This window comes from Cajanus cajan, chromosome 1 (assembly GCF_000230855.2).
Source record: "Cajanus cajan strain Asha chromosome 1, NIPB_CcT2T_4, whole genome shotgun sequence".
NCBI lineage: Eukaryota > Viridiplantae > Streptophyta > Magnoliopsida > Fabales > Fabaceae > Cajanus > Cajanus cajan.
In genome coordinates this window covers 79,755,559-79,778,813 of record NC_138517.1, presented here as the reverse complement: position 1 = coordinate 79,778,813, position 23,255 = coordinate 79,755,559, and the positions used below count along the sequence as shown (strand labels likewise).

Genomic DNA, 23,255 nt, shown 5'->3' with positions numbered 1-23,255 from the left:
ATGCATGCATAAGATACAAAGGAGATAAGCAGCAAAAAAAACAACAATATGAGAAAAAGGCAAAGCTTTCACATCCAGGAAAAGTCAAAGCTACAAGACAAAAAAAAAAAAAAGTTCTACAAATCCTTTTTATTTTTGTTTTGATAATTCCCTCTCATGACTCATTTAGGAGTCCTAATTTTATGCTTAAGTAGTTCATCAAATATAAGTGTTAAATCATAACTTTAAGTCAACAGAAAGTGTTTATTATCAATCTCTATAATAATTATTTTACTTTTTTAGTAATGTGAGTGTGTGTACATATATATATATATATATATATATATATATATGTGTGTGTGTGTGTGTGTGTGTGTGTGTGTGTGTATATAGTTAGTTAATTTAATAAACTAAAATAATTTATAAATAAAAATTTATTAATATAAACGAATAGTTATTTTTAAATGGTTAAAATAAAATAAGATATGCATATACCTCTTTAAATGGTCATAAAGCTATTAAGTATTATCATTGATTATTGTAGACACCTAATTTCATCCGAACCTTAAGCATGGACTTCTATTTTGAGAAAAATAGGAGTTCTCAAGCATGAAAATGACAGGGTACGACATTAGAAGGCCTAAAACCCAACAAAGTTGATTTAGTAACCCAGAACGAGTTGTTCCCAAGCCAGAACTGCCCGTTCCCAAACAGGAACATACTCTTTTCAAGTTGGAACGGCTTGTTCTTAAACTAGAACGGGCCATTTCAGACTACCAAAAAGGGCCTAAAACCCTAGTCTAGAACAGGTCGTTCCAACATAGACAGTTATGTGTTAAACTCAACCCTAGAACGAGCCGTTCTGGTTTAAGAACAAGTCATTCTAGATACGAATTTAGCACATAACAAAGGGATCTAGAATGGGCTGTTCCAGATCTAGAACGGGTCTTTCTGGTCACTTGACTCACTTTTGATGTTTATAAATAGCAATCTCAAGCATAATTCTCGGGGTCGGAAAAATTCACCTGGAATTCCATAAATCTCAAAAAAAAAATCTCTCTCTCTTTGTATTTCTTGAGATCTGTGAGACATTTTTGTAGTGTGAAAGGTTGCCAAAAAGCACCTATCTTCATATTTGAAGGTTCAATACAACTTGTTTAGGAGGTATTTTAATAAAAAAAAATTTATTTCTCATCTTTAATAGGTATTGTCATGCTAAAAACAACCATGTAGACATCTTAAGAGCAACCGCGTAATTTAAATTTCAAACATGTGAATAACCATTAATAAAGGAAATTAAATATTTAATTTGTTAATTCTTATTATGTTAATTTCATCACGAGGGTACCAATTAAGGGCGTCGTGGGGGTGCTTAATACCTTCCCCACACGTAACCGACTCCCGAACCTAATTTTGATTATTGAGGCCATGATTGGATTTTTTAATTTTTTTTTTCTTTTTTCAATGTTTTGAGCAAAACATTAGTGGCGACTCCTAAGAACCTCTTTTCAAAAATTATTAATTAAAGATTAATCTGGTTCCCATTAATCGATGAGATTTTTGATCTCATATCTAATTTATGAGTCGCAAAAACCATAATTTTTTGGGTTGCGACAACTATAACTTAAATTTACATTTTTTTATTTCTATTCCTTAATACAATAATTACTACATATTGAGATTTGTGATTAAATGAATATAAAATCATCTCATACTGTTAATACATATAATACTTATTATAATATGATTGCACATTGAAATGAGTTTCTTTATTATTAATTTTATACAAAAATATCAATATTGAATTAAAAAACATAAGCTTTCAATTGATGATAATGGAGCGAGGTGGCACGGTCGTAATCTTTTCATTATTTTGTTAAATGTTAAAAGAAAATTCATTTTATAACTACCTCATATTAGTACGGGTATATGCAGATATTTATAAGCACGTGTCTTCATTTATTAAAATATGAATTTGTAAATATAAACAAAAATAAATTACGAGTAAATAGTTCTGAAACATATATTTTCACTGAAATATATAATTTTAAAACATATTTTGACTATAAACAAATTGTTTTAAATATGTATTTTAAAAATAAATTAAAGCAATGTGCTTTACATATTAATATAAGTATTTTAGTATTTTTATAATAAAAGTATATACAGATACAAGTACTTTATTATCTATTCTTCCTCGTTAATAAGCAGGTAGAGAAAAAATCACGATGTTTTATATAAGTACATTTTATATTCTGTTAAATATGATTAATAAGAATTATATTTTGCTCTTAAAACTATATACGTGCTCGTAAGATTTATTAGTATCTTAGTTAATTAGTTTATATACATTAGAGTGTTAAATTTAATATGTAAAATTTAATATTATAATTATTTATAATTAAAATGAGAAAATTATTCACATCACATAATCAAGGTAATAATGTTTGTAACAAAAAAAAAATGACATTGTAACAAATAAATCATGGTAATAATGTAATATATATGATCGCAACCAAATTAAATAAATTTATCAATAGAATAACAATTAATAGACCTAAATATATTAATTGTCGATATAATATATTTAAATAATTAAAATAATATATATATATATATATATATATATATATATATATATATATATATTGTTTCGAAATATTTCAAGACATAATTAATGTTGTCACAAGATTATGAAGTATATTAAGATTAGGTAGGAGATAATGAATTTAAATTAGTGTAAAAAGTAAAAGAGGTAAAATTAATTTATTGTCGAAGAGAACTCCTATGAGAATTAAAATGAGAAAGACATAATAATTTGAGTCAGAAAATACATGGAGAAATCAGTGAAAAGATAAAGAAAATAGAAAAGAGATGAAGAAATCTAAATTAGTAGGAAAAGGTAATTTTATGAGAATTTTTGTTTAAATAATATTTGCATAGAAAGATAATATAGTCCAACTTTTTAGGGGTGTAACTTGTAAGTCATGACATCCTTTAAAGATAACGTCTCAATGACTTTATTCTGTGAAGTGACATTTCATATAGTCTCTCGTTGGTTATAACCATTTATCACTCAAAACTCTTTATAAGTTGTCATTTTTGAAATGTTAGACCATCTTTAAGAATTGTTCCCATAAAAATACAAGATTATTCAAATTATAAACTTTTCAAAATGTTACATATTCCTAAATTGTTCAAAGTCAAACACAATTAACCATAAAATTCTTATGTAATGAGTTACCAAATAAATAAATGCACATTGTTTATATATTTAATACAAATTAATTTTTTTAAGTCATCACATAGTCTCTCACCTATATAGATCATTTGATTCTTCTTTTTTCTAGTGTATTTAAGGTGTTACATAAACAGATTGATTTTAGTTATGTTTGAATGAATTTACTAGTCTACTTGATCAAAATTTAACGAGTTTAATTGTATTGAGTTATGCCTCGTTTTTTAAAATTCAACCTAATCTAAGCTAATCATGAATGCCAATAGATTGAATTTGACTAGGTCAATCGAGTCAACATAATTAAATTTATTTTTTATAAGAATTTAAATGTTTTATAATAAATGTAAATAATTTTATATGTTGCTGCAAATACAACATTATCAATCCATAAAACAAATAATGGTATGAACTAAAATTTAAAATAATTTTGTGGATTTGCTGCATTAATATCACACCTCAAATAAACAACATTAGTATAAAATAAAATTTAAAATAAATATATTATATTGTTACAATACTATTAATCCAAAAACATAAAACCTATTATAGAGCAAGAGTAATAGTGAATATTGTACTGAACAAGTAATCACATTAAATTATTATTATATTCTGTTATTATATATGACTATGTCAAATTACAAAATAAAAAAATACAAAATTTATTATTCGATTTATATAGTGTCAAATTTTTAAACAAGTCGAGTCGGGTTTAACCTAAACACACAAAATTTTGTTCTAAACTCATTTTAGCAAGTTTAGATCAATTTGAATTTACAGGTTACTCATATCTTTTTACATCCACCTTTGTCTATTAGAAGAAAATCTAAACATGAGAAAGTAAGGAGAATAAAACTCTCACAAATTTGATAATTATTTTAAATTATAGAAGATATTTTTTATGAATCACGAAAAAGTATATTTATAAGAGTATTTTTTTCTTCACATGATAATCATCTATTTCATTTGAAAGACATGTTTTTCTTTTGAAATAAATCTTCTCTAATGCTTTAAATATCCATGTGTGGCATTAGAAATTTAATTCACATATAAAACGTGCCCATAAAATTAAACATTTACTTATTTTTTTATTATTTTTAATTGTTATGTTCACTATAATTATAATAATATATAAAGATAACATGTTGTTTTTTATACACAACCTCTTGAACTATTTTTTTCTTTTAATAACTACCTATAAACCCCTTTGTATTACTATCATTTTATTAAATTGTTATTATTATTTTTTACTTCTATGTAAAACTCTAATTAATCACTCTTAATTTTTTTTATATAAACAGAGAAACATAATGCCTTTTCCTATTAATAATTAACAAGTGTGTTTTGTTCCTTATTTTGACACAATGAGACCAAATTATTATATTTCATGTTACTTAAAAAAAAAGAAACTTGTAAAACTATTTTTAAATAAAAACATGATGACACTAAATTATACCTAGATAGGCATAAGTGATAAAGAATACAAAGTGTTTTGTATTATTATGTCTTGACAAGAATGTAACGAGTTTAAACACAATAAATTAATTTGTATAAGTTATAATGAAAGTTGAGATGGTTTAGATGATTAAGCCACCAACCTTGCATAACCTACCAACTTAGTAGGTTGGAAATGGGTAAAACGAGTTGACCCATAAAGTTATTTTTTATATATAAAAAATATTTATAGGCTATACTTTAGACAAGAGAGAGAAACCATTTTATTTTTGTTTAAAAGTTTGTTTAGTTTTCTTCTACTATTACATGATGAGCCTTTATCTCACAATTTTTTTCCCTTTATTATCTTTGCCTTACCATGTGAATTTTGGAATCTTTACAATTTGTATAAATTATCAATTAATCAAGTTTTGTTGTCTACCTAAGTATCTATCTTTTAACTCTACATTTAATGCCCAATAATTGTGTTGGTGTGTAATTTATTTAACACTTCAAAGATTTTTCAGAGTCTTTATGTTTTGTTTGATGTTTTTTGTTTCAATAGTGCACCATCTATTTGCCAGTAAACATTTTTTTTCTTTAGTAACCATAGTAGTCAAATGTGACTTTTAGCCATATAGAGCAAGTACATGTTGCTATTTAAAAATTGTTGCACCTCAATCTAGTAAAATAGACAAAGTAAACGTGATATTGATCCTATAGTGATTTTGCACCCATGATATTAAAAGCTCATGAAATCTCTAAAATACTTTTGTTTTGTGATTGTTAATAGAGTATTTTGTGAATTTAACATTTTTTTAAAAGTGAGCAAGCATGTTGATACAATAGGTTATTATTATTTTTTAAACGTGTTTACATTGTTACTTATTCTTTATTTTTTGGGTTTCAAACATAAACAACCCTATGTAACTAAACTTTACCTACTAATAACATGGTCTCTTAACCATTTAGCATTGCCCTATTGGTGTTGACCTTGTACTTAAAGATTATGATTTTATCTACTACAAGTTATAATTAATCAATTCTTTGACTTTTTATTCACTGCACTACAAACTTAAAAAATATATATATATATATTTTCAATCTATCGACCTAATTTTGATTGCTTTGTTTATTTTTCTATTAATTTATTTTATGGCTTACATCCACTACTCATGCTTATATTATTCAACAAAAATTAAACCAAATATGTTTAGTAAAAAAGATAAAATATCTTCAAAATCAAAATTAGTCTTTGCTTGGACTTTTTTTCTTTTCTATCTTCCTTTATTTTTGTAATCTTACATAACTTGAAGCTAAGATTGTTGAATGTTGTTATTGTACCCAAGTTGTAGGTCATTGGTGGCTTGGTGCTTTATTTACTTTGGTGCTTCAGTAAGAATAGTTATCTATGCTTTGGACTTAGAGGTATTTTATGTGACTTTCACTCTCTTATTTTGATTCATTTATGTTGTTGTTTTTTTATTCCATCAACGTACCAAATTTATTGCTATTGTGAAAAAAAAAATCACCTGGAATAATCATCATTAAATTGTAATACACCAATGTCAAAATACTTCATTATTTTTTTAAAAGAAAAAATTTCGATATCAACCACAAAAAAAAATAAAAAATGAAAATATGCTTTCACGTTAATGTTAAATTTAGATGGTAACTATTGTCATTTAATGTTTACATCTTATACTCTATGGATTGAAACAAAAATTTTAAATTCAACTATGAGTTTTTAAATCATAAACTCAAAACACTTATAAAACATGAATTTAATGTTAAATTAGTTGAAGATGAAGATGGAAAGTCTAAAATGTATGATAAAAAATAATTGTTAATAAATTTTAAAAATATTTTTTCATTATAAAATAACAAGAAACATATGAAATTCATAATAGATATTATTGTGATGTCTTTAGATATATGAGAAAAAAACAAAGTTTAAAGAAAATACAACTTTTATTCTTAGTAAGATATCTTCAACAGTATTGACATTTAGTAATCCCATAAATTATATAAGTTTCTCAATTCATTTTATTAACACAAGTTGAAAGTTAATTAATAATATCAATTTTTGTCATACTCTTATTTTTTACACCAAGTTTTAGTTATTTAAATAAGTTATAAAAAAAATTAAAGGTAATCATTAAAGTTTTAGATTAAATTAAGGAGTGCATCAAATAAGTGAGAGTTTCAAATAGTAAAATATCACATTCAAACAATACATTAGAAAATTTGGTGATCGTGAATTGATGATACTTGAAGTGGTTGTGTCTAAATATTTTTATTTGTAGTAAACTTAACTCATTTGGTACTTTTGGTACTTCAAAGTACTTTTAAACATTAGCATGTATTTGGAAGCTTAAATTTGAATAATGTTAACAGTAATGACAATAATAATAATATCGATAATAATAATAATATTGGTAATAGTAATGTTGATGCCACTAGTTATTGTAGTACAATGATAATGATTTCGGTATCAATAAAAGTAATAATGACAATAACAAAGATTATGGTTGTCACGCATAGACAATACGATCGGTTGCTCCTCGTGGACTTTCATAATTCTGTTATACAAAAATAGAATATGCATTTAAAATGAGTGTTCGAATTATTATATATATCATGATTGATATGTAAATGGATCGAGTAATCTCTTCCTTTATCCAAGAAAAAACATTTTTAGTTTGCATGATCTAATCATTGGTCCTAAAATTTTTTATAATAAAATTAGATAAGTTACTCATATAATATAAATGATCATTTCAATAATAATGATGATAATAATAAGATAAAAAAATATTTGTTTTGGAAATGAAAGTAAGCATTTGAACTCCATTTTTGCTTTTGAAAATAAGTTCATCAAATTTCCACTAAATCACTTACTAATAAATAAATAAAAATATGGTGGAAAACATAGTGACTGAGAGAGGGTTTTTGTTGGGTTTTGTTCTTCGAATGCCCTGAGCTGACCCCAAACTCCGAAATGCGTCGACGCCTCAGCCTCTTCACTCACCTCCTCTCCAAACCCCCCAATCCCCTACGCGCACTCCCCACCGTCCTTACCCTGCACCCACCCCCCTCCTCCCCTCGCCGCCACTCCTCCTCCCTCTCCGCGAAGGAGGACGGCGTGGCCCTCTGCTGCCACATGTGGATCGACAACTTCCGCCACCGCGACCGCGCCGTCACCTCCCTCTCCCCCCTCCTCCGCCGCTTCGACCTCTGGCTCCTCGCCTACCAGAAGGTCGCCACCGACGAAACCGGCTCCTACACCCCCCGCTCCACCATCCCCACCGCCACCCTCCAGGACCTCCTCGCCCTCCGCAACGCCGTCCTCGACGGCAACTTCAAATGGGGCTCCCGCCTCAAGCACTTCATCAAATCCCCTCGCGACAAAACCGATTACGATTCCCTCTCCAAGCGCAAGATCAAAACCATTCTCACCACCACGCAACCCGCGCCCTTCCAAGACAAAATCGTTCAGGAGGTTCTCTTGATGATCCTCGAGCCCATCTACGAGCCTCGATTTTCCCCCAAATCCTACGCCTTCAGACCCGGTAGAACCCCCCACACTGTGTTAAGGGTTATTAGAAGAAACTTCGCTGGTTACTTATGGTATATAAAGGCTGATTTTAGTGTTCTGTTGGACGGGATGAAAGTAGGGTTAGTGATTAATTCTGTTATGAGAGATGTTAGGGATAAGTTAGTTGTTGATTTGATAAAAGACGCTTTGGTTACGCCGGTTGTTACCAGTGATGTTGAGAAGAAGGAGAAGAAGAAGAAGAGGAAGTATCAGAAGAAGAGGGTGTTGGCTGAGGATGAGCCTAAGCCTGATCCTTATTGGTTGGACACTTTCTTCGGCTTTGCGCCCGAGGAGGCTCTCAGGGTTCCCAATTGGGGGCATTGTGGTGTGCTTAGTCCCCTTTTGGCTAATGTTTGCTTGGATGAGTTGGATAGGTGGATGGAGGGGAAGATTAAGGAGTTTTATGTTCCTTCCAAGAGTGATGTTATATGGAATAGTCCTGAAGAGGAGCAGGGGAACACCTCGTGGCCGGAGTTCGTGCCCACGAGTGGGCCGGATAAGACGAGGAAGATGGATTTCGTGAGGTATGGAGGTCATGTTTTGGTTGGGGTTAGAGGGCCTAGGGCGGATGCGGCCACGTTGAGGAAGCAGTTGATTGAGTTTTGTGATCAGAGGTTTATGCTCAAGCTTGATAATGAGAGTCTGCCTATTGAGCATATAACCAAAGGGATCATGTTTTTGGACCATGTGTTGTGTAGGAGGGTTGTGTATCCGACTCTTAGGTACACTGCAACGGGTGGTAAGATTATAAGTGAGAAGGGTGTGGGGACGCTGCTGTCGGTGACAGCGAGTTTGAAACAATGTATTAAGCAGTTTAGGAAGTTGAGTTTTCTCAAGGGGGATAGGGATCCGGATCCCCAGCCTTGTTTTAGGATGTTTCATGCCACACAGGCTCATACCAATGCTCAGATGAATAAGTTTTTATCAACCATGGTTGAGTGGTACAGATATGCGGACAATAGGAAGAAGATTGTGAACTTTTGCTCTTATATCATTAGAGGCTCCCTTGCTAAGCTGTATGCTGCAAAATATAAGCTTCGGTCACGTGCAAAAGTGTACAAGATTGGTGCTCGTAACCTGAGCCGTCCGTTAAAGGAGAAAAAAGGGCAGTCTCCTGAGTACCAGAATTTGTTGAGGATGGGTCTTGCTGAGTCGATAGATGGTCTCCAGTATACAAGGATGTCTCTTGTACCTGAGACAGATTACTCACCATTCCCTAGTAACTGGATGCCTGACCATGAAAAGTTCTTGCTAGAATACATAAAACTGGAAGATCCAAAGACTCTGGAGGAGCAGAAGAGTTGCATCAGAGAACAAGGTCTTGTTTCACCTCAAGACTACATTTCAATGCTTGTTTGGAATTACAAAAGGAACTCTCTTCCTATGGACCAATTCTCATTAGTAAAGAGCAATGAAAGTGTTGTAGGAAATCAGCATTTGTTAGTTGGCTCAAACCAGGATGACCAGGACCACATAAACAAAGAGGAGGAAGAAAATGATGGAAGGATGAATGCAGCACAAATGTAGCTCATAAAGGTTTTATAATTTGCCCTCACTAAGCAATACTATTTTTGAATGTGGCCTTTGAATAGGATCTTTCAAGAGATTTGAACTCATTGAGAATTTTAGATGTAGGTTCATTTAGTTCCCTGATCCCCTCCCCTGCCTGCACAATTGGTATTAACCTATCTTTAGGTGGGAAACCATACATGATCACAATCTTTTTAGCTACTGCTGTCACAGCGCTACTGGTAATGATTGTTTGCACTGTATTTCAGACGATGCCACAACTTTCTTGAGCAGTTAGCACAGTGCAGTAATAGTTAGTGTATGTTTGGTTCAGTTTCCCAACCTCTCGAGAGCTTTTGAAAAATAAGTAATTATTTCCCTTTAACAAAGCTATTCCAAACATGCTCTTAGAGGGATGATACTTTAGTTGTGTACCCACTAAAGATAATATTTCTGGCATATGTTCTCGTCATTTCTTATAAACAGTAGTTACTAACACAACTGCCACCAAGGCACCGGACAACATCCAAATCTTAGTCACACTGAGAGGGATTGGCTACATGGATTCTAGTATGCTGTTGTGGTTGATGCTGTACAATGGATTCCTGAACCCCATGCATTATAAATCAAGCTTGAACACTTCAAATGAACTTGTGTCCGTCCGTTTTACTACTTGGTCTCAACTAACTATTCACTAGCCTTTCCTTCTTCTTTGATCCAGCAGTATCAAGCCCATCTCATTCTATATTTTAATTTGGTTTTTTGGTGGATAACACTTTTTAATCCAATATCCATTAATATATTTAAATTGATAATGCATGTTGAGATTTTTAAAAAATCGGCCTGCATGCATCCTGCATTAATAAAGTGAGACTTAATTCCCCTTGCTGCATTGGGTTCTGAATTAATGCTCTCCTGCCTCTTTCACATTTAGCATTGGTTTTCCAGTTTTCTTGTCAACTTACCTACCTGTTAGTGACTTTATCATATGCCTGTCATGTTAGCAGCATTTCCTTGTTGAAATATCTGTTTCACTCTACTGCTTATACTCCTGTTGTCTTTCTTTGTTTAGAATGTCAAGTTTTGGAATTAATCATTGCCAAAATGTTACACTTGGCACTTCTTTGAATCTGTTTGATGTTCCATACGCCCTTTTTTCTCTTTTCAGGTTGATATTATCTATCACCTTCCCACCATGGATGCTTGCCAGAGAAAGGGTGCAAGAACCGAAGAGTGGAGAGCTCATTCGTGCAGGCATCTTACACAGGCAAAATATTAATATTGCCATGCTCTGCTTGTGAACACTGGGCTATAAGATGGAAAGGAAGGTAAAAATTGACGCACTTGAAAACGTGGAAAGTAATTCCACTTACTGTTCTGGAGTGCAATATTTGTGAGTCCACGAGAAGGAGTGTGCAGCTTTCTGTGGGAGGCTAAAAGTATGTTCCTCGGGGATGCATACGAACGACAAGGCAAGTTGTGAATTGAACTCCCCACTGAATCACTTCAAATATTATGTTCGTTTTGTAAATTGGCAATTTGTCCATATGCACCTGCCCCTATTCCTTTTTAATGATTGGAGCATATCGAAACTTAGTTTTTGACCATACATTGATAATATATTTATCTTTTTTTTTTTCATTTTTTTTTTTCATTTTGTTTCTGTACGATGATGGCCTTGAACTCAAGAAGTTGTAAGAACTCTGAATTTCAAAGCAGTGTACTAGGAAGAACCTCATTATACTACATTATGGGCTTCTCATATGATTCCCCATTTTTAAAATTATATAATTGTCATCGGATTTTTTTTTTTTTTTTCATTTTCTATGTTATTCCAGAGTCTTTTTTATTTATTTATTTTGTCTATTTAGTATTGTTTTGTTTACTTTTTATTCCTTTAAAATATCAATTATTCAATTTATTTATTTTCTAAACATTATAAGTTTCTGATTTGATCTGTCATTTTTAAGAGCCATGATGTAGAGACTTAACGGAGTCCTTGACTTGAATCTGGTCTTTAAAATGACACGTTTTACAAAAATATTGAAAATACGAATTAGTGGAAGGATATCAGCTTCTGTATAAGTGGCATTGGGTTCTTGGACATCCTAATCCCGTTCTTGTATACGAATATTGAAAAATGTATATGCCTTCTTTCCTTTCTCTTTCACTCATTACGAACAATGCATAAAACTTCGAAGAATTACATATAAAGGCATTCTAACAAATCATTTATTCACTGTCATGCGATGCATCTGATGATTATCATTTCCACTTAATTGTCACGCTTCCAATAACTTATATTAAATATTTAGCAAAAATAGTTCGTAATTAAGTGCTATCTCAATTTTTTTCCCACGTCTCTAATTTTGTACTGCTTAATGTACATCAAAGATTTACAGGCTAACAAATGAATCGTGTATAAACGAGACAACGTAGTGGTAAGTAAAAGCGAAACCTTATGAAAACTAGGAAGCTGTTGTCATACGGCGAGAACTCTAACAAAACCTCCCAATATAAAGAGGTACAATAAACTTCTTAGGTAATATGTTCATTTGAGTTGATTAAATTAAACTCTGCCAACAGCTTCGCTCGTAACCAATACCGAAACTCCAATTTTCATAGGAAACAAAAGATGGAATAAAGAAATTATTGATGTACCAAAGAACAGGCAAAACTTTAATCAAATGTTTTACATCCTTATCATCATGTTCTCCATTTAAATGATGATACATGGATGCTCTTTTCAATAATAAATATCTCACATTAAACATGTATTACAGAATTCTAAATAAATACCCACATACCATTTAATTGGCGAACTTAATGACAAGAATGTAAAAAACATAATCTAAGTTTACTTCAAAAAGAAGGAAAGCAAGATAGACAATGGAACCATGCCATGGCTTGCAGCATTTGGCACTAATTTAGATGGATTTGGGCTATATACAAAGATGTGGATTTCAATTTTAATGCCGATGGTACGAGTAGAGAAGCCGGTGTTCAAACATCCTCCCTCTCTTTACCCAACACAAATTAAAATCTACTCAACGCCTAGTAGATTTAATACTTAATTTCTGATATTTCCTTAGAACAAGTTTGATTATGAAAAAGAATGTGCTCCAATTACTAGTTCTGAGAACAATAATAATGTCCCAATACAATGAATTAGACTAGAATAAGACTAAGCCAGGAAGTATCCCTAGTTCTCTAGCCACCTGCTCCAACAAACTCCCATAATTTGTGCTTAACCTATCAAAGTGAAAAAAATCATTAGTATTAGTATTCTATACAGTGAGTTTATTTAGTTTGTCACTTGAAAAAAATAATGAACTTTATGCCTAAGGTCACAATCACCAACATACCCGATAAATATAAGCCGATGATTAGTGTGATCATAATGGTAAACACACAAGCCCTTACATTAACAGCAGCTGAGGTTGACCTGCACAATGGATGTTTCCATCAGTCAACTCTTGTCAAATGAAAAGTCGTGAATGACTGGTGGCATTGTAAAAATTACCATGTAAAAAGCTTTCATAATTTAAATGAAAATTACCTTGCTACCAGGTCCTTGACGGATTCAGTTGTTAGTCCAAAACCAAAAGGAAAAAGGGGGTCATAATGAGGATCTCCAAAATTCATTGGGAGTTGATCTACAGATTTGAACCATGTCCTCGCAAGCTTACCGGTGAAACCATAGTCGCCAAAAAGGACATCTGTCACCCCTTGGCCTTCGGTGCCCGGTAACCATGCTGCCACCAATGCATCTATAGAAGAAACGTATGGTTCCATCACAATAGGTCTGCCAGAAATGACAACAACCACACACTTGACCGTCCCACAGACATTGTTGATGACATTTGGGCCAGGATCCACCATTGTAAGTGTCGTGCTGTCCCCAGCGGTCTCAGCATAAGGAGGCTCACCGACAACAACAATGGCATATTCAAAGTTGTTGGACTTAACAAACTCACTATCAGGGTTGTCACGAAAGACAACTTCTGTGCTTGGATCAACGGTTGATTTTATGGCACTGAGGATAGTTGTTCCTGTCCAAGGAAAAGAAAGTCTGTCAATTTCTAATTACTTTTTCTTTTTAATTTTGGTGGTGGGGCAGGGGTAATTGAACCAGGAAATAAAGAGCATAAGCAAATTTTTACATTTGGATGGAGTGCATGTGCCTACGAAGCTATGATGAATGTTTGTATTACTAAATCTTTGCCTCTCATTCTCTTATTTTTGTCCATATTAAAGGTACACAGCAGTTATGGATTGAACTTGCAATATTTAAGGGTTATCCGGTTCAAGTAACTGAGAAATTATTATAGCAACTAAAGGACTTGAGCACAACAGTTTCTGCTCATTTGACATGCATGCAACTACCTGCTATTAATTATTAAAAAATATGCATCACAAGCTTGGTGAATATTTATAACAATGACTAATACCTTTGCATTGCTTCACACATTATATAATTGGATAACTTCAATCAGACAATGCTTATTGACTACTACTCTCATACACCAAAGTAAATAAATAACATTACATCTAGAGCTGAGAATTTCATGCTTCCATAGGTGTAGACCTCAGCTTGTCATCAATTTCTAAGTGTCACTAACCTCTCGTGTCACTGTTGCCAGTGAATCCTTGCCATTTGATTGTCCACCCACCACATTGGTAACCCAAATTATCGGCATGTGTACCAGCAACTAGGAGTTTTGGGACTTTCTTTGGAAGAGGCAGAAGTGGAGCACTTTCATTTTTCCCATTCTTAAGCAGCACAAGAGTTTTTCTCACAGCTTCCCTTGCTAGGTCCCTGTGTTCCTAGTTAAACAACATAATGTTTTATTCTTTTATCCCATGACTCTTAATGTCTCAACTATGCTAGTATATATTATAAATTATTGGCAAGGAATGCCATTAAAATACATACTAATTTTTTTCCTTAAAATACACGTGCAGGCACTAGATAACTTCAATGCTACAAGGTATATTAAAAAAGAATGCAAATATATTCATTTTAGTTTCCTAATAGAAGCAGATTTCAACTTTGAAGATTTCATTTTGTTACAAAACTGTTATTCACTGAATCTATCATGCGGAAGCTGAATCATCTGAGATGGGTTGAAAAGAATCAACCTCAAATGGGAGATCTTCAGTTCACCAATAGGACATGGTTAGATGGGTTTGAAAGCAAGGAAGATTATATTCGATGTGGCTGAAGATATCCCTTGGTTAGACAATTTCATCAAGCATATTAGTTTTCCATCAAAGGAAATGTTGTTTTATATTATTCTGATTGAACTAAATGGTATGAATGACTCACCTGGCTTCCAAGCTCATTGACTAAACTGGTATCAGCTAGAGGATTCTCAAAAAGACCCATGGTGAACTTTACAAGCAAAATTCTCTCTACAGCATCATCAATACGCTCCATTGGAATGATATTGCTCTTGACCAAGAGGGTAAGATCCTGAATGAACTCATCATATTTGTATGGAACCATCACCTGTAATGATTAGTCAACAAAAAGTAAGACTTTGTTCTATAACCCTATACTTGAGAAAACATTACATTATTTCACGAGCTATACTCCAGCAGAAAACTTTTCACACCAGTCTCACAGGCAATTTCAGCATAACAAGACTAACCATATCAACACCGGCTTCAATGGAAGACTGGACAGAGAATGTGTAATTTGAATCGGGTGGTGATGTGATTCTGTCAATGCCTTGCCAATCTGAGATGACAAATCCCTGATAAATAAGTGAACAAATTTGTTGTTAGTATCCAAAATAGAAATCATGTTGCTTATATAAGGAGCAGATAATAGAATAAAGACATATCAATTATCGGCTGTACAATAATAGAACATCAGATTGGTTTATTCTCACACTATACTTGATAATATGGTTCAAATAGTATTATCAAAAGAGCAATACCAATTGCAGCCTAAGTTAAATAGATTTCACAAGACTCATGGCCCAAACGAGATTTTTTAGTAGATCTGATGACAGAGAGACTTAAACATAATAGTGCAAATAGTTGATTAATTCACAATAATATTCTGCTAGGAACCCAATTTAAGGTAAACTGAACAACTATATAATTGTTTGAAAATATAAGAAGTATTACAAGATAAACCCTTGTAATCCCAGAGCAAAAGCTCCTCAGAAGAAATTCTCTCTCTGCCCAAGTCAGAGTATACACTCTAGACTCCCCATTGAAAATACAAATTTGCACACTTCTTTCCTTCTACCCTCCCTACCTATATAACATATTCCATTATTTTTTTTCTTTTTCTCTCTCCTTAACTAACTCTTTCCTCTTTTCCCACATAATGTGAATCTAAGTGGGCCTTATATATTTGGGCTTGTGGTTGAGAACCTATCATATTCAAAGTGAGTTTCTTCAAGAAATGATTTCAGAAAGCGCTTTACACACCTCCTTAAACTATAGTTTTACTTGGCTGTAACAATTAGCAAGTTATAGAGCAATCAGCATGTGACAGAAATATCACGCACTGGCCAAATATTTCATGGAAAAATTGACACAACATTTTAATATTATTATTAAATATCAAATGGAATTGACTTCCTAAAGAAAAACACGTAAAAGCAATGATGATCAACAATCAAGCCTTAATCACTTGAGTACAAAATTTATTAAACAAATATAATATGGACTTTGCCATGTTCATAACCACAAGTCTGTACTCATATCATATGCAGTGCAGTGTTCCACTCATGCCTAGGTGTGTTTTTCATGTAAGATAGACAATATAATACAATAGTCAAACAGGTGAGAAGCATTGCTGTAAGAAGCGTTTGGTAGCCACTTCCATTGCAAAAACAACTGTACCACAACATTATTATGTAACTATGTATGGGAAAAAAATACAAAGCCAATCACCTTAAACTTGAGGGTATTCTTGAGGAAGCCAGTGACTAGATCACGATTTGCATGCATCTTCACACCATTCCAACTGGAGTATGAAACCATGACCGTAGAGACCCCCTTAATAATAGAATCAGAATAGGCAGGCACGTGAATGCTCAGCAGTCCATGCCAATCAATTACTGTGTTGTTCTCATTTATTCCCTTGGTTGTACCACCATCTCCAACAAAGTGCTTAGCACAAGCTGCTACCTTTGTCCTACAAGAAATTTATAAGCCCAATGAAGGATAGAGGGACTACAAGAAACTTTTCTTACATCTGTAACTACAAAAGTACGAGTCAATCATGATCTTTTATATTCATTTTGGTTGCAGCTTAATAATTGCGGTTGATGCTAATAATAATTAATTGACTTCTAGCCTAGATGAACTGTTGTTGATATAAAGTGATTTCCCCCAAGTCAGTCAAATTATTATTAAGCAAAACATAGTTAAAAGACCTTATCACACAAATAAACTTAATAAATCATTTTCCACCCCCCATGGTTACCAGAATGGTAAATCACATGCATACATCATATCAGGAAGTTGCAGATCCAGAGGAATACTGTTACTTGTTTAACACTTTAGTTAAAATGTATAAGAATCTTTCAAATATTAACTATATTAAAGTTTAAATTAATTAGCAACTTATGTGATTAAAAACACTGAAGATCCACGAACCATATGTAGATCATATCATTCTTCTATGGGTTGAAAACCAGCATATTAGGCATTAAAATTCATAGATCATGGACCCTGGTGTGAATTTTATAAAATGTGTACATAAAATGCCTGAAAAAATATAAAGAAACCCAATCTTATTTTTTAAAATGCTTTACTATCATTAATTACATACTTGCCACCAACATATGGAAATCCCTTCCTGGAATTGGCAGGGACACTTCCTTGTAGACCAGGTATGATCTCTGTCATTTCTTGCACAATTTTAGGATCCTCACTATAGCTTTCATAACACCGGCCCCATCTTGGATCTCTACAAACCTATAATCAATGTTTCAGGAGTAATCAATAAAATTCTAAAGCAAAAGGTACATATTTAACAACCTCAAACTTGTCTAAGAAGAAGATTTCTACAAGTTTATTATTAGACCTACTTACTGCTATACATGGAGCAAAAACATACGGAATTCCAGTAGCTCTGACTTCAAGAGCAGTTGCAGCACCGATCCTTTGCGCCAGAGCAGGATCCCTATTCATCAAAGATTATTAAAAGTACCGAACAAATGGTGGATACATCCAATAGAACGTACATGCATGATGCAACCTAAGGTACCAATACAACACCATTAAGATTAAGGTCAACTACGTTCTAAACCTACAGAACTGACGGCATATTTCATAATTGACTCCCTTCTCACCCAAGTATATTGCAGGCGAAATGGTTCAGGTGACAAGAACCTTGAGCTATGTAAATTATCAAATACCAAATAAGATTGAAAGTTCTAATATATGTTGTCCCTGTGGCCCATACCAACAAAAAATGATAATAATCTTAAACTTGCCTGGTACATCCAAGCCCAACATTATGGGGAAATATGGTAGCATTGTAGACATTATTGTGTCCATGAACAGCATCAATACCATAGATCATTGGTATGCCCAATCTACTCTCCAGAGCTCCTTTCTGAAATTCATTTATCATATTAACCCAATCTTCAGCAGTAGCCCTTGGAAGGGGTTCACTGCCACCACCACTCAATACACTCCCTGCACACAATTAAAAGAACCAGTTAATTGATAGTCTCTTAATAATGTCATAATCTCCTTTGATTTCCTATTCTTAATTCAAATTGCTATCAATTACTCATTCCTGGCTTCTTTCAATTTCCTATTTAGCTAATAAAGATCTTATGACTAAAAAAATATCCAAAAACCTATTGGGTCATTAAAAAGCTAACATTTAAACATGAACAAATAGGAAGGCACCACAGCACTCAGCAGAAGAGTATGAGAGAGAGAAAGAAACTCAAATTGAAGTCAAGAAAAGAAATAACTCAAAGGTGGCAAGTGGCAACTTTTCCCATTCTCAGGGATTCTTAAACCTGTGCTTTATTGTTCATATTTACAATATATAAATGCAGTAAGCACAAATTAAAATGTAGATTAAGATTTAAGATTAAATTACCGTTAAGAAATATTAAATTATGTGAAGATATTGTCATATTTAGTGAATTAAATCTAGTGACCATGAATGTAGCAAAGAGAACATTCACAAGGAAATCAGCACGGAGTCAGGATCAATATTATTAAAAAACTGTTATCAAAATCGTACATGGAGCTTCCGCCTCACACGGCTCCTCTAAGATGGAGGCAGGCCCAGCCCAAGCTTGGGGGGCTAAGGTTGATGTACACATCCTCAACTGATACTGAACCTTTTAAATATATTGTGCACCGCCATAATGCTATAACATGGCAGAATTTTGGCCTTCTGCCATCCGCCATAGACAACCTTGGTTAGGATTCAATGTGATGTCCATGGAAACCCTAAGGGGGTTGATCAACAGGGTCTCACATGTAACAGGCGTTAGCTAGAAGCTCTCATTAGTCTCTTCTTGGGGTGAGATAAATGTAAGCCTTCTTTAGGAACCTTTTGAGCCCAGAAGCTTTTCTTGCCTTGGAAAGGAGTACCATCCCCTTTCCCCAATTTTTTTCTACCAAAAACAAAATGATGACGTCCAAGGATGATATAATCGATGAAACTGTATTACTTTAGCTGGAAGAATTCACAGAAGAAATTCTTTCAAAATAAGTCAATAGAAACATGATAGGCAAAAAATGTCAAGCAATTATCGGAAGACAGGAGACTGATCACCATTAAAACATTTAGTTTGAAAGATTAGTCAGACATGCAAACAATCAAAAGCAATGCAGATCAAAAGGAAAAACACAGCAGAAAACTGTAAGCTTGGTTACAAAGTTAGTTGCCTAGACATGGGGAATTTTCACAATACTTCTGGAATATATCTACTCCCTTTCCTTTGAGGCAAGATACCTGAGAGTGACATGCATGATTACTTTCGCTAATCTAATTTTTGTTCTAAAACAAAAATACGAAAAAAGAAAACTGCTAAATAAAGAAAAATAACCATATACCTAAAATTTGGACCTACACATGAAATTACATATTTAATTCAAACACCATGAACTGAGAAGAGAAAAAAAAAATGTAGGAGTTCTTAGTTCTTACCAATGAAGCTGGTTTTCATAACCTTAGCATTGGCAACGCTCCTATCAATTTGAACCATTTGACCAATCTTCTCCTCCAAAGTCATTCGACTCATCAAGTCCCTAATCCGAGTTACAATCGGTTGCTTAGGATCTTTGTATCTCAGGTACTCTATTTGGGCTTCTCCAACTGATGCCAAACACCAACATAGCCACAAAATGCCCAACAAACGAACCAATGCCCTAGACATGTTGAATTTCCCAGCTCTTACTTCACCTGCAGAATTTGACAGAAGATAACACACCCAACCCAACAAAGATTTAGTTTTTGGAGTTATACCCCACTTGCTCTCCAAGCTAAATGATAAAAGAGCAGCAAAAGAAAAGCATATCCAATGAAATGATGCTCAAGAAAACTAAACCCCATTACTTGCTTCAGCAGTTTTTTTTTTTCTTTTTATGTAAAGATGTGGAAATGTGAAAAGGGGTGTAAACTATAAAGCAAGTAACCAAGATCAAAAAACACTTTTTTTTTATGTAGTTTGCAGCAGGAAACAAATTTGAGAGCAACCTAACAGATGGTGAAGTGAAGGAATCAAGAGAAAGAGAGAGGGGGTGGGGCAATACCTCAAAAGGGAAACAAAAATGGTGACTTTATGAGATGATATTTAAAAAAGTTGGTAACTTTGGATCCAATGGAGGATTGTGATGATAGAAATAATGGATAGTAACATAGGCAAAGATGGATGGTAGTGGGAGACACTTATCACTGTTTCGTCAGAGGTGGGCGGTTTTTTCTCTTTGTGAAATGTGGAGGTTACTTAACAAAACTTTGTGATGACAAGCATGTGCGTGAAACACTACTAACTAGGAAAATGTTGTGCTCACAGCATACTTATGAAAAAATGACAGATTTCAACACTAATTAATGATTTAAAGTTGGACTTTGGTCAGTGTGTTTGTTTAATATACTATTTGGGGATCTGTATGCATCCATATAAATGAAAACTCACACATTGTACTAAACTAAGAAGTAAAAAATTGTCTTTTTCATAATTTTATTGATTTTCAACTAAAAACTAAACATATACTTACTAGTTACTAGTATTAAAACTCATAGCACACGATAAATAAATGTTTATTTATATATTGAAATTTATAATAAAGAAGTATTTTGTATAATAAAAAATTATAACAAGTATTTTAAAATATAACATTATATTTTGAATTTTTAATAAATAATTTAAATCATTCTCCAAAAAAAATAATTTAAAATTTGAAAATAGTTTTAATTATTAATAAATACTTTTAAAATTTTTGAAATTTGGTTCATAAATAATATAAAATTTACTTTTATACTGTTATTAATAAAAAAAAATGAAAATTGATTTGGTGTATAAGGTTTTGACAATATGAGAGATCATGTTTTTTTCAAAAATATCTCGAGCAGAAGAGGTTTTGGCAAGGAGTTGCTTGATATATGTGGTGGTGGTCTAAAAATCACAAAGTTCTTTATAAATATTATGTTAGGAGAAAAGGTAGCGGTTTCATTGAAACCACATGTTGATCTTATCAAGGAAAAGTTAGTTCAAATTGAATTTGAAGATGGGAATTGTGTGAAACCCAATATTCATCTTGAAGAGACTAATTTTGATAAACTTTGTGTTTCATGGTAGGACATGTTAGTGGTTAAGCTTTTAGGGTAAGAACATTTGTGTGTTTTTTTTTTTTTTATAATTTAGAATATCCTTCAAGGATTTGAAAATTGGTTGCAAGATTTGTGTTATGATATAGGCAATGGTTGCTTTATGGAGAAATTTGGTGGGGAGGTTGATAGGAGGAAGATTTGGTGGGGAAGTTATTGGATATAGACAATTGTTATTTTATGAAAAGTTGTACGATCATGGATGATTTTTGATCACTATTTGACATTTTAGACATGGTCACCTTTGTTCATATTGCCAAAAGCACAAATTGAGAAGACATTAGTCCAGGTAAGATTTATTGGATTAAATCTTATTTTTCATATTAATTGTATTTTATTGGCACTTGCGACAACTATTGGTGGACATGTGAAGGTTAACTCAAAATACTCTAGACATCAGACATGGAAGATTTATCAAAATACGTGGATATTGATCTTACAACTTCAGTGGTAGGAAAAGTTTGGTTGTATGGACATTGGTATGAAGTTGAGTATGAGGAGTTGCACCATATATGTTATACATGTGGTTGTTACGATCATCTTGCTTGAAAGTGCACAAAAGTTCAAGTTCAAAAAGTGGAGGTTGTTTTGACACATTCACCAAAACAAAACACTCGGACTAATCATGAAGCGCCGCTTGGAACCTTATATTCTTTCGAGGGTAAGGAGGTGGCTAAAGAGGGTGGCCCACAAGATATTGATGATTCTCAAGCATTACATGGCCAATGGATGGTGGTGCAATAATAAAATCATAATAGATTGACCAACAACAACAACAATAATAATAACAATAATAAATCTCATGATTAATGTCGATCATGATTCTCCATGAAATTATAGGAAAAAGAATATTTCAATTAACATTGAAAAGTCAAGACATGAAACTGTCATTCCTAAGGTGGTGGGGACAATAATAAAATATGAAAGGAACACAACAACAAAAAAACTTGTCATTTAATAATAAAAGGTCACACAAAAAGAAAAAAGTTAATAATGGGTCAACATACCACTAACTCATTAAAGTCAGATTTAGTGTGAAACCCATCAATTCAATGGTGTATCTAATGTGAGACCCTACCCTTAGCTGACCACACTCCCCCTCCCAACTCTCACTCTAACTCTCCCTTTCACTCTCTTTTCTTCCTCCATTCTCATTTTGGCTGATTTCACTTTGGTTTCTAGGATTCAAGGTGGTGGTGTGGAGTGATTAAGGTTGCTAGCTGAACATTTGGGGGTTCCTCTTCTTCTCCGACTCTTCTCTCTTCTCCGTTCCTCAATCGTCTCTTCCCGGAAGCTCAGATTTCTTTACCGAGGTAAGGGAAGTTAGTATTTTAGCTGCGTTTTTGGCTGGAATAATGGGTTTAAGAACTCAGCTGACTGCTGGTGATTGATTGTGTTTGGCTGAGTTGCTGGAAAAATTGGGGTTTTGGGGTTTTATGGTTTTGAGTCAAAATTTGGGATTTTCTTTGATCTGTTGTTGCATGCGCATAAAGGTGGTACTTTTGAGCTCCTTGATGATAATGTGGCACTTTGAACCGTTTGCATGTGAGTTTTCTGTGAAATTTTGCAGGTTTTGGAAATTTTTCGAACTTGGGAGAGTTACTAATGAGTTCGCGCTGGGCGCTATTGTAATATCCTAAATTTCAGGAACAATATTTTCAATATTA

The 23,255-nt window shown here is 33.0% G+C and overlaps 2 protein-coding genes across 4 annotated transcripts; one reads left to right on the top strand and one right to left on the bottom strand.

Annotated features, from left to right (window-relative positions):
* The first annotated feature begins 7,578 nt into the window (after positions 1-7,578).
* Positions 7,579-11,575, top strand: LOC109789372 (Intron maturase, type II family protein). The gene is made up of 2 exons (XM_020348302.3): positions 7,579-9,782; positions 10,924-11,575. Exon 1 carries the CDS (start codon positions 7,650-7,652, stop codon positions 9,771-9,773), a length of 2,124 nt encoding a protein of 707 aa, XP_020203891.2. The 5' UTR covers positions 7,579-7,649; the 3' UTR covers positions 9,774-9,782; positions 10,924-11,575.
* Positions 11,576-12,593: 1,018 nt separating this feature from the next.
* Positions 12,594-20,740, bottom strand: LOC109789373 (uncharacterized). Of its 3 annotated transcripts, none has more exons than XM_020348303.3 (12): positions 20,511-20,740; positions 19,906-20,160; positions 18,221-18,425; positions 17,817-17,907; positions 17,554-17,699; positions 16,671-16,914; positions 15,410-15,514; positions 15,085-15,267; positions 14,378-14,582; positions 13,315-13,807; positions 13,121-13,200; positions 12,594-13,007 (listed from the first exon to the last, which is right to left on the bottom strand). In XM_020348303.3, the coding sequence occupies exons 2-12, from the start codon at positions 20,132-20,134 to the stop codon at positions 13,003-13,005; spliced, it is 1,986 nt and encodes a 661-aa protein (XP_020203892.1). In that variant the 5' UTR covers positions 20,135-20,160; positions 20,511-20,740; the 3' UTR covers positions 12,594-13,002. The 3 variants fall into 3 exon arrangements, with proteins under 3 accessions (XP_020203892.1, XP_082920000.1, XP_082920004.1); XM_083063874.1 differs by lacking the exon at positions 20,511-20,740 and adding an exon at positions 20,314-20,434; XM_083063878.1 differs by lacking the exon at positions 20,511-20,740 and adding an exon at positions 18,991-19,431 and having other exon boundaries at positions 19,906-20,042.
* Between the last annotated feature and the right edge of the window lie 2,515 nt (positions 20,741-23,255).

Excerpts from the sequence above, each read along its gene's own strand:
- LOC109789372 (XM_020348302.3), top strand. The coding sequence starts at position 7,650 with ATGCGTCGACGCCTCAGCCTCTTCACTCACCTCCTCTCCAAACCCCCC.
- LOC109789373 (XM_020348303.3), bottom strand. The coding sequence starts at position 20,134 with ATGTCTAGGGCATTGGTTCGTTTGTTGGGCATTTTGTGGCTATGTTGG. Across the intron at positions 15,515-16,670 it reads AGAATACCCTCAAGTTTAAG|GGATTTGTCATCTCAGATTG; the intron begins GTGATTGGCTTT and ends CTTATTTATCAG. Across the intron at positions 13,201-13,314 it reads GTCAAGGACCTGGTAGCAAG|GTCAACCTCAGCTGCTGTTA; the intron begins GTAATTTTCATT and ends TCCATTGTGCAG.